General features: G+C 37.1%; 2 protein-coding genes across 3 annotated transcripts; both read left to right on the top strand.

The window, feature by feature from the left end:
* The first annotated feature begins 7,899 nt into the window (after positions 1-7,899).
* LOC125202229 (16.9 kDa class I heat shock protein 1-like) lies at positions 7,900-9,217 on the top strand. 2 transcript variants are annotated; one of them, XM_048100591.1, is made up of 2 exons: positions 7,900-7,980; positions 8,272-9,217. In XM_048100591.1, the coding sequence occupies exon 2, from the start codon at positions 8,274-8,276 to the stop codon at positions 9,069-9,071; it is 798 nt and encodes a 265-aa protein (XP_047956548.1). In that variant the 5' UTR covers positions 7,900-7,980; positions 8,272-8,273; the 3' UTR covers positions 9,072-9,217. The 2 variants fall into 2 exon arrangements, with proteins under 2 accessions (XP_047956548.1, XP_047956549.1); XM_048100592.1 differs by having other exon boundaries at positions 8,534-9,217.
* A 451-nt stretch (positions 9,218-9,668) lies between these two features.
* LOC125200967 (17.3 kDa class I heat shock protein-like) lies at positions 9,669-10,369 on the top strand. The gene has a single exon (XM_048098821.1). The coding sequence runs from the start codon at positions 9,769-9,771 to the stop codon at positions 10,246-10,248; it is 480 nt and encodes a 159-aa protein (XP_047954778.1). The 5' UTR covers positions 9,669-9,768; the 3' UTR covers positions 10,249-10,369.
* The last annotated feature ends 1,886 nt before the right edge of the window (positions 10,370-12,255 follow it).

Consider the following 12,255-nt stretch of genomic DNA (forward strand, 5'->3'; position numbering starts at 1 on the left):
TTTATAAAAAACTCTCAAACTAGTAGAATCCATCAAGGCTATGGAAATTATTTCACATTGATGTGACTATCATCTGCTATATCTCTGTGTTTGATACTTTGATTTGTGGATAGCGGAGAAACTTCTCAGTGGAAAACAAAAGAGCATATTTGTATGACCTTCATGTTCTAGCGATCTCTGTACGTAGCATTGCTTTGGCCGGGACTTAAAAATTGTGGTGTTTGCATTCATTCTTATTGAGAGTTATTACTGCTAAGAGCTTCTTTATATATAAGTTAAACTCATTGTTCAGTTGAGCTTCTTTATACTTCTCACGTGTTACCCTTTTTATGTCCAAATACATTCGCAAGGCTGCCACTGAGGAGGAAAGGACATCGGTAATGATAAGAAGTTATGGACTAATAGCTGCAAAATGCATTTGTACATTCTAGTAGATGTAAAACATTTGCTTCTCCCAAACTCATTTCAAAAGACAAATGTAGTATTCACAAAAATATCACGCAGAAATATGGGTTTAACAGACCACCATTCCCGTGTAAACTAAATAAACTTGATAGCCGAGTTGGTCTTTTCTAGTTTCACGCTTTGATAAATAAACTCTTTTTGTACTATTGATTATTTGTTGTTGCTAATCATTAACTTTAATTATGTTGGCAGATATTCTTGCTTTTGCTTGCTTTTATTTGAACTCTTTGATGCAGCGAAGAATGAATGAGGAGAAAATGCTAGTTGTTTGATCAAATATAGATGGTTCATTCTATGATTTCTTTTGGTTTTGGTGTTATTAGTTACATGTCAAAATAAATGGACAATGAAGAACAGATGTAGTACCATTTTATTTTGTGCTCATCTGCTACTTGCTTATGCTCTATCGGCAATGGACCAGGCTTTGGAGCAAGGCTTAATTCTGATAGAAGGATCGGGGCCTACTTATGCAACTTCCACGGTGAGGTACACTATTGCAAAATACTGACTTTTATTACGTTCAGGCGATTGTTAACTAATATTTGAGACGACATTCCATTTCCCTTGAAAAAGAGATTTATGATACTCATACGAAGTACTAGTATAATTCTTGTAGTTAAAGTAACAATCATCATAATATTTCAGGCTGCTTCTTTTTTATTTCTAGCTGTATTTGTCTTTTGACATGTAACTTATAACACCATTATATATAATAAGGTAGAATAGTCATGCCACTAATCTGCTTCCATTTCTTCTCATCACAACAAAGCAAAGAAATTCCATTTCATTTATGTGAGAGGATGAGCATACCTTGTGTTTTCATTTATGGGTATTCCTCTCATTAGATCTTGGTTTAACTCTGATTTCCAATCGTTTTCTTCTTCTTTCAATGGTGAGGAATTAACTGACATTGATGATTTTCTGTTGTTCTGGTTTACCTCAAGTTTGCTGATATTGAATCTTATTGATGAACCAAGGATCCGATAAATCCTACTTAATATTTATTTGATCGCTGACTGCTTACCGGATTCCTGTCTGATTTTCTGGATAAGGTATGATTTTTTTATTACTTATTAGATGAATGAAGGATCCACTGTGTTGTTTACTTCTTTGCAATATGAGCATAGTAACCGAGTAACCAAAACTTTTAGCTAGAAGGACCAATTTTCTGCTTCCTACTGCTCGTGCAAGCTCATTTATTTTTTATGGAACTTCAATGAAAATATGTCCTATATTTTTCAATATTACATGGCAACATGTGTTTCTACTACTGCCTTTTGTACTTATGACTCGTTCCACGCACTACACACTTACGAGGATGGGAGTTACACGTATAAAAGTCACAGTGTGTGTGAGAGAGTGAGAGAGGGATGGAGGTCTGAATATCTGTTTACTTGTGGCGAGGGGCTGTTGTTTATGTCTGAATATCCTTGAATGCTAATTTTACACGTATAAATTTGTTATTATTTAGGCGAAAGTGAAAGCTATTGCTGCAACAAAGGGTGACAATCCAAATTTGAGCAAGATTTTCATAGATGATGTTCTTGGAGGCAAGCTCGACAAGAAAAAGAGGATTATAGGGGCAGGGAACTTTGCAAAACGCTTTATGTGTAACAACTCGACACAAAACCCCTCAGTTGGCTTGGATCCTTCCATTGTGGACCGAATACGAGATGGATTGCAACAGGAAATGATGGCTAAAATGGAGCTAGAATTTCTTAAGGAAAGACGCGAGTGAAAACTGGAGATGGAAGAGTTGATGAAGCGGTTTATGTCCAAGCTACCCCAACAATCAAGTCACACTCCTGTTGTTGATGATGACGATGATAATGATGCTACTAGCTAGAATTGATGATGATGATGCTGCTGCTATTAGTTATTAGAATTGATGTCTCACAAACTAACTTCTAAACTTGATACTCTATGCTTCTTTTTGATTCGTACGATATTGGTTATATTTTGGTGAATTTTATCTATTGTGATTCTTATTTTGTTGGTCATTATTTGTTTATTATGGATTTTATTATATAGCTAGAAACATGATATTGTGTACAGGCATGATGAAAAGTGAAATGGAGCGGTATAAAATTTCTGCATTATTACCAACGGTCAATTGCCGTTGGTAATTCTCTAAACCATAATCATCAGTTACCAACGGACAACTGCCGTTGGAAATTCCCTAAACCATAACCCAAGATTTACCAAGGGATTTGCCGTTGGGAATTTTTCCAACGACAAATATCCCTTGGTAAAAAAAATTTGCGACGTGCCTTTTCCTCACGTCTGGTGTCCCTTGGTAATCCCTTAGTATCACAGTTTTCCAACGGATAATTTAATTTTACCCACGGATTTTGCCGTTGGTAATCAGCGTGTTTTTTGTAGTGTTTACGTAATGTAGCAACGAATGTAGAGAACATCACAAGGTTAATCTTTGCTTGGCATGAATGTTCAAATACATGCATGGTCACCCATCAACGTACGTTTTTGAAGATTGGAAGTTGAATTGATAAAGAATAGCTGTACATAATGATGGGAATAAAATGATGAACACCAAGACAGTGGTGAAGAGATTCTCGGAGGCAAAACTACTTTGGACACAAATTTATTTATTTATGTTGAGTGTGAATTGGAAAGTTGGTGCCAATGAAGTGTACTAGATAGACCTGCTCAACTAGTTCCTACGAAATGACTAGTCAATACTACTTGTCTAGCTTGACGTGATATGCTATCCATCAAACATTTTAAAAAATCAACAACAGACAAATTTATGATACTCACCCCATCCAAGGAACATGACTACTTTTGTGTGGCAAGAGGAGATAGATAAAATACGGATAAAATATACGTAGTAATCACTATATTGTTCTCTTTATTACACCTTTCGTCCCAAGAAAAATGACCCTTTTCTTAAGCGGCACAGGATTTTATGCAACTTTATTTTGTATGTTGAGAGGAGAGAGTAAAGTAAGAGAGAGAGAATAAAGTAGAGATAAAGGTGTTTCCATTTTAAGTAATGGATCATCTTAGTTGAGAAAACTAAAAAAGAAAGTGGGTCATCTTCAATGGGACGGAAGGAGTATAAAAGATATTACACTTGTGGGACGACACAGAATTTTAGGAGGCTTTGTTTTGTGTGTTAAATAGAGAGAGAAAATATAATTTTTATATTCATGTGAGAGAGAACTTTTTCCAAAAAAAAAGAAAATGTGACATTTTTTGTGGTACAAACTAAAAAGGAAAGTGAACATCTTTTGTGGGACAAAGGGAGTACTTTATTGTATCTCTACTTTAACTATTTATTATCATCTTCGAAAAATAACAGCTAAAAAGAAATGTTTCACTTGCAGTGGGACAGAGAAAGTAAGAAAGAAAAAATTATTTTAAGTAATGAGTCATTTTGATTAGGACAATAAAAAAAATGGGTCATCTTCGATGACCAAGAGTATTTAGGATCAAATTTTAAGTCGTGAGAAAAGTTGGATTGCTGTCGAAATTAGTGATATTTATACTAGGAACAATGGTTCAATATTTAATTAACACTTCAGCTTAATTTAATAATAATGTTAGGACAATTTTCTAAGTCGATGGAAAATCTGAAATTGGTCCAATTTCAATAATATAGTAACCAATTGTCCTTACAAATATCATAATTTTAATAAAAACTAAATTATGGTTGAAATGAGGGTGATCTCACTGCAAAACCATGACAAAAATGAGATTGAACCCACTCCACCTCCCGGGGTCTGACTCTGGACAGGTGTCGGACAGAGACGCAAGCCGTCTCTCCCAGCCCGGAGTGGCTCTCCACCATGCCCCGTCTTTGGTTCCCCCCACCCTGCAATGGGAGATGCCGTGGACTTCAATGCCCGAGCGATTCGACAAGCTTTTGCTACTCAACACAAAAGACTAGTACTCCCTTCGTCTCATAAAAGATATCACACTTTCCTTTTTAGTTTGTCTCACAAAAGATGTCACATTTCTCCTTTTGGAAAAATTCTCTCTCACATGAATATAAAAATCATATTTTATCTCTCCATTTAACACATAAAACAAATCTCCTAAAATCTCGTGCCGTCTCACAAGTGTGATATCTTTTGTTGGACGGACAGAGTAAATTTTAGTCTATCCAACCCACACCCATTATTCCCACAAGTGATATACGACATTGAGTCCAAAATAGGATGCAATAATAATTTGAGAGCTCTAAGGGTATCTCCACCGGCGCCCCTCTCGGTTGCTCGTCGGCGACGTCCGACCGGACGTCCGCCGTAGGGAGCGGGAAGGGCGCCCACGCCCGTCCCGAGTGCCCCTGCGAAGGGCTCGCCCCTCGCGTCGACGTCCGACCGGACGTCCGCCACTATGGCGAAGGTCGGACGTCGAGAATTTTTAATTTTTTTTATTTAAAAAAAAAAAACTCTATAAATAGGGCTCCTCCAACATCATTCCATTCACACCACTTGTGTTGACAAATTTCTCTCTCTAACCTCTTTTTTCAATTATCTATAATGACGAGTAGTCGTGCGGGTGGTAGTGGCGGAAGCGCTAGTGATGGTGATGGATATAGTGATAATGAATTGGATCTCGCTGTGCAAGAAACAATTGATCGACGGATCCGGCAGAGATAGCAGCGGCGACAGCAGGCGGCGGCGGCCGTGCCTCGGCCGATCCATCGCCGACGGCATGTATCCCGGGACCACATTGTTGCACATATTCGGTTGTATGAGGACTACTTTGCTCCGCAGCCGTGTTTTGGGGATGCCTTATTCCGCCGACGTTTTAGGATGCATCGTCCTCTGTTTATGCATATCGTTGGTGCATTAGAGAGAAGGTACGAGTTTTTCAGGATCAGGGAGGATGCGGCTGGCAAACCCGGACACACGCCAATACTCGGGGAGGATATCATCGAAGAGGTTTGGATGCGGAGGGGTGGACACTGATGTGGTTGTTTTTTTTTTCTATCTACTATGTAATTTTTTTTTTCGAATGATGTATGTTTTTTTTTTTAATGAAATATTCGTATTTCCCGTTCGTATTTGTGTCGAATTTTAATTCCGTGAATTTTAATTTAATTGTGAATTAATTTAATTGTGGAAATGGCTAGTGGAAAGGGCTAGTGCAGTGGGAAGGGCTAGTGTTATGGCAGTATTCGGGAAGGGCTAGTGCTGACGTGACATGCAGTTTTTGTGAGAAAGGCTAGTGGAGGAACGAGTGGGAGGGCGCCACCGGAGACGCCCTGAATAAAGAAAGCAACTCAAAATCAAGTACGTACAGGCAATATAATCACTCCAGTTTATATTTACCTCTTCAACATACACCAACTCTTGTGAGAAAACATGTGCCCAAATTCTTTTCTCAGTACTCCTATTTAATTACACTTCACCTCGTGAAATCTGTTTTTTGCCAAGTATTCCAGGTAAGTCTATGAATTGTATAGTTAGACATGGATAAATTATCTAGAAATTTCTGTCTTGGTGAAAATAGCTGTAAAAATCCTAAGAGCACCGAACAATATCTTCAAAATTGGAAACTTCCTCCTTCTTCAGCTTCAGATATTTACAAGAGAAATGGTATTTTCAATTACAGTCTTCATTTCAAACTCAAAACAGTAGAGGAAGAAATTCCTTTATCTGAAGGATACGCATCATTTAACCTCTTCTCCGATGATCTAAAATTGACTTACCGAAAATTTGTCTACCTTCATTTAGGAAGAGTTGAGGTTGCTTTGAAACCTACAAAACTAGCTTCAAACAAATCTGCAACCATCTGTCTTCGTAAGAAGAGCACTATATTGAGCATGGTTGAATCAAGTTTAAGCGAAGGTCCAATTTACTTCTCCCACTTCTCTACCGATTCTCAATATGATTTCACTTTGTATGATCCTGATTTGGCTACTAGCTTAACCCTTGATATCCAAATCAACGGATCTAATTCTGGTGAGATGCTTGGGGAAGAAAAGGTGATTCTTATGTTTAGGTTTCATTACAATGTGATGAAAGATTGTCAGTATGTGGGAATGAGAAGTAGTCATTTTGTTGAGGAGAGTGGAAGAACAACATTGTATGTTACTAAAGTTGCTCAAAACAACCGTGTGGTGTCGAGAAAGATCATCTGGGATAGGGTTTCGGTGCCGGAAAGGTGGCTGGATGAGAACAATGCTGCCTTTTCGAAGGAGCAGCGCCGTGGTAATGCTCGCGTGGATTGGAAGGAGACGGCGGAGGCGCATGTGTTGAGGGTGGATGTTCCTGGATTCGGTGAAGAGGAAGTCAAGGTTGAGGTTGAAGATGGTGACACTGGAATTCTCCAGATCAGTGGGGAGAGAAGGGTGGAGCGGGGGGAGGAGGGAGACAAGTGGCACTGCGTGGAGAGGGGCGGTGGAAAGTTCCTCCGCCGGTTGAAGTTGCCGGAGAATGCTAAGTTGGATGAATCGACGGTGGGCTTGGAGAAAGGGGTGCTGACGGTAACGGTGCCGAAAATTAATTAAGTGTTTGGTTAATTAACTGAATTGCCTTATTAATATTTGTTGTGGTGCTAATTCTATATGTGTGTTGGTAGTAATAATAGTAAGACTGGTGGTTAAGTTTTAAGACTATTATATTTAGTCTACTTTTATTCTATGTTTAAATTCGAAGCATCAAATGTTACGTAGTACTCTACTTTTCTCGTCAACGAAAAAGTTTCTATTGTGGTTGTTTGACACGAGTCTGATGTATGATTAATGTACCTCCTCTTGAATTGCTTGATAATTTGGTACCATTGATCATAAAAAATTGGTGAAATAATTAAGGCGAAGTTTGCGCTTAAATTTTGTCCGATCATTTATTGAGTAGAGAAATTAAGGTGAGCTTTTTTTACCGAGGAAATGGTGTAGACTGGCCTGCAATTAGTTCCATGGAAATGGACTAGAACATTTTTGATTAGTTGAAGTTATATGACCGTTCTTTAAGAAATTAAGTTCTAAAACTTCTTAGATCACCCTCAAAGCTGCGTGTGGCACGATGTTGTATTGTGGGAGGATTAGGTTAATATAAATTCATTTAATATTTATTTTTGTCTATTTCCGTTTGCTTTGATTTGATTCCTTCACGATGTCTATTATGTAGAATACGATTTAAGTTGTCACGCTAGGGTGTGTTCGGTGATGCTGTAATTGAAAATTTATAGTTTATCAGATGACCAAGACTTTGCTTTTGTAAAAAGTCCTTAATATATATGTGTAAACAAATAAGCAGGTGAAGTTTCTATTGTATTTCGCCAAGAGAAAATAACATAGTGGATGTGGATGTACTATTTCGACACAATTATTGACGTGCCCTCCAATTTTTTAAGCCAAATTTATTTTCAATCAACAAGTGGATGTACCGTTTCGACACAATTATTGCCGCTAAAATTTACTATAATATCATTACTAAGCACCTTCGTCCTTCTATATAGCAAACCAATCCTCTCAAGTCTCAACTCAACTCTCTCCACAGCTCACATCTTTAAGTCTGAAATTGTGTTAAGAGTGTCGTAAAGGTAAGTCCACTACACTACACTTCTTTTTTCTCCTTATTCATAAATCTTGGGCAATTTTTATAGACACATAGTACTATCTAGATTATGAATAATTCTAAGAAAAACAAAGAAGCAACGATCTCAGAAAATTTTGAAAAATCTCTCAAGATTGGAAACTCCCTCCATCTTCAGCCTCAGATATTTACCATCGAAATGGTATTTTCAATAATAGTCGTAATTATAGAGTCAAATCTGAGGAGGCAGAAATTCCTATATCTGATGAATACTCATCATTTCACTTCCTTCATCTAGGAATGGTCCAAGTAGGATTGAAACCGACAAAACTAGGTTCAACCAAATCCGCAACTATATGCCTTCGTAACAAGACTACTATATTGAGCATGGTTGAATCAAGTTTATGTGACGGCCCAATTTATTTCTCCCACGTCTCTACTAAGCCTAAACATGCATATTTTACCTTGCGTGATCCTGATTTGGCTACTAGTTTAACCCTTGATATCAAAATCAACGGATCCAATTCTAGTGAGGAAGAAAAAGTAATTCTCATGTTTAGGTTCCATTACAATGCGATGAAGATGCAAAATGCAAGCTTGAGGATTGGTGGTAATTTTGTTTATGAGAGTGGGAAAACGACATTGTGCGTTACCAAAGTTGCTCAAAGCAACCGTGTGGTGTCGAGTCAGATTTATTGGGATAGGGTTTCGATACCGGAGAGATGGTTGGTTGAGGAGAGCCCCTTCTCGGAGTGGCAGCGGGCTCGGGTGGACTGGAGGGAGGCGGCTGAGGCGCATGTGTTGAAGGTGGATGTTCCGGGATTTAATGAAGAGGAGGTGAAGGTTGAGGTTGAAGATGGTGGTGGAATTCTACAGATTAGTGGGGAGAGAAGGGAGGAGGGAGGGGGGGAGGAGGGAGACAAGTGGCACTGTGCGGAGAGGGGCGGTGGGAAGTTCCTTCGTCGGTTGAGGTTGCCGGAGAATGCCAGGCTGGATGAGTTGAAGGCCGGGTTGGAGAAAGGGGTGCTGACGGTAACGGTGCCGAAAGAGGAAGTGAGTGGGAAAGTGCAAGTGAAGGTTGAAGATATCTCTGGTTGATTAAGACAATTGTGGTGATTAAGAATTGTGGAGTCCATGTCTTAGGACTTGTATGTTTGTAGTTGATTTGTAAGACTTATTGTACACAGTCTCTCTATTCCATGTTAATTAAGGCACCGAATATTATATATCTGCACTTTTCATTATTTATCCTCTATTTTAGAGAGAGCTTATTCATGAGTTTTTGAGATATTTTTGGAATTTATAAGATGCAATATCTTGCTAGATCATAAATTATAAAGTATTTAAATAGTTAAACTTATAAGCTGTTTGAGATTATTATAAAAAGTGTAGTAAAAAAAATCATAATCAGGTTATTTTTAACAAAAATGTTGCTAATAAAACAATCATTACTCAAAGTTGTACTCCATATTTTAATTGATTTTCATGAACTTCAAATTAACTATACAAGTACTAAAAAAAGAGCTACTACAATTTGGGCTGGCTGGTCATGGGCCGTGAATTTTATTAATCATCCTTGTGAGACGTGTGTAGAACATAAGAGTAGAATCTAGAATCTACCGTTTCTATCCCAAAACAGAGCATTCCAGAATCCGCACGAAACGGACCGATTTCTCCTTCATTACTATAAATTCTCCTCCTTCTTCATCCCGATTCCTCATCAGAAATCTCAAGTCTCACATCAATCCATCAATCAAAACAACCGCACATACTAATTTTCCGATTAGAAGCAAAGATGTCTCTGATCCCAAGCTTCTTCGGGCGCCGCAGCAGCAACGTGTTCGACCCATTCTCCCTTGATGTTTGGGATCCTTTTCAGGACTTTCCTCTCTCCTCCGCCGTCGCTAACTTCCCTTCCTCTGCCCGAGAAACCAGCGCGGTGGCCAACGCCCGCATCGACTGGAAAGAGACGCCGGAGGCTCATCTCTTCAAAGTTGATGTTCCCGGATTGAAGAAGGAAGAAGTGAAGGTTGAGGTTGAAGATGGTGGCATTCTGCAAATCAGTGGAGAGAGGAGCAAAGAGCATGAGGAGAAGAATGATAAGTGGCACCGTGTGGAAAGGAGCAGTGGCAAGTTCTGCCGCCGCTTTAGGCTGCCGGAGAGTGCCAAGCTGGAGCAGGTGAAGGCGGCCATGGAGAATGGGGTGCTGACAGTGACGGTGCCAAAGGAGGAAGCCAAGAAGCCTGAAGTGAAGGCTATTGATATCTCTGGCTAAGTCTTTCTTGATTTTCAGTTTGTGCTTTGTGGAGATTGGTGTTTCTTAATGTTACTATTTTCCAAGAAGTTATGTAAAAGATTGAATACATAAATAAAGAGTCTTAAATTAAGTGTTTGAACTTTTTATCTATCCAAAGCCCAAACAACAAGTTTTATTACAAAGTATATTTATACTTTGAAAAACAAAACAATAATATTCCTATTTCGTGTTAGTAGATAGAATTTTTTTCCTGGTACGAGGATTAAGAATAATTTGTTAATAGATCTTGAATAATTTTGAATAAAGATTAATGGCTTTTGAATAAAGTAAGAGAGGGAATAAAGAATAAAATGAGTGAGAGAATAATTTTTTGTAGAAATGAAAATAATTTAGAATAAAGTAAGAGAGTGAATAAAGAATAAAATGAGGGAGAGAATAGTTTTTTGTAGAAATCAAAATAATTTAGAATAAAGTAAGAAAGTGAATAAAGAATAAAATGAGTGAGAGAATAATTTTTTATAGAAATGAAAATAACTTAATTATATTGAGATCTTTTAAATTGAAAAAAAATATTCAATTAACATGGAATATAGGTGTTCATATTTTTTGGAGGTATGAGATATTAGGGGGTGTATAGAGAGAAAATATAGTGAATGATTTATTTGCGGACATCTTCGATGGAATAAATTAAAAAGAAATGATGAATATTTTGAATATAATAGAGAGGAATATAATATAGTGACTTAGAACTCCTAATCTATCGATTAAACGATAGTATATTTTTACTTCAAGTATGTTGTCCAAATATTTACTCCTTATCAAACTTATGAGTTTGTTTGACAAGAGTCATCAAGAATTTAGTTGCCTACCAAAAAATTAGGATGATACTACTATTTTTATTTGTAGGAATAATACTTTAATATGAGAACTAAAGCATTATCCTTCTCTTGTTTCAATTAAATAAATAATGGAATATGGGAGGTTATTTAATCAATATTTCTTTCGTTCTATTTAAGATGTCCATTTTTTTAGTCTATCCTGCTTAAAATGCCGCTCTCTATATTTGACATTAAATGTCTCTACTCTCTTTTTATTAACATATTCAACTATTTTTTTCTATTTACTTACTATACACAACAATATTTTCTAAAATTCCATATAATCCAAGAATATAAACATTTTAAGTGGGATAGAGGAATACTTTCTAATTATTTAATAAAAGGCTCTTTTTGGTCTATTTTTCTTTATTTATTTTTCTTTTTTTATCTCGCTACTAACACGTTATTATTCCCTACTGTCAAAAGAATTAATTATTTTTTGCTTTGAAAAGAAAATTGATATTGAATGGAGTACTTTTCATTATTCAAGTCAGCTCGGAGTAGGGACAATGAATCGGTGTGTAACAGAATTAGCGAATATATTACGAATGTGGGCCGATACACGTTAAGTAGCACAACCCAAATATTTAAGATACATTTGCAAAATAAGCCCTCGGATTTTGTAAACTTATGTTGGTTAGAAAAATATAAAACATATGAAGTATATATATAAGAGAGATGTGATCTGTTGCTAATTTTCTTAGTGGCTAATTATACTAATTTATCAATGCATAGTTGTTAACTTTCTTAAGTTGTTAATTTTACTAATTATTAATGCAATTATTAAAAATGTTAACAAGATGACATTGAAATGTCAACATAAACTTAGTTGATTTTTAATACAGTGTGTTGATATTGATATTTAAATGTCAATACAAATTTAAGTTAATATTTTATTGGATCGTGTTGACATTTTTTATGCACTACGTTGATGAATTAGCAAGTTAGCAAATTAAGAAAAGTTAGCATTATAATGCAACCCTACTATACATATAAGATTGTTGTTGATATGGTTTAAATTAGGGGTGTCGAAACGGGTACCTGCGGATACCCGCACCCGACGAGTCGGGTATCCGCTACCCGTTTCGGACAAAATGGCAGTCCCGATACCCGTCCCGCAGTGAGTCGGGTATAACCCGATACCCGA

Source organism: Salvia hispanica, chromosome 1 (genome assembly GCF_023119035.1).
Source record: "Salvia hispanica cultivar TCC Black 2014 chromosome 1, UniMelb_Shisp_WGS_1.0, whole genome shotgun sequence".
Classification (NCBI taxonomy): Eukaryota; Viridiplantae; Streptophyta; class Magnoliopsida; order Lamiales; family Lamiaceae; genus Salvia; species Salvia hispanica.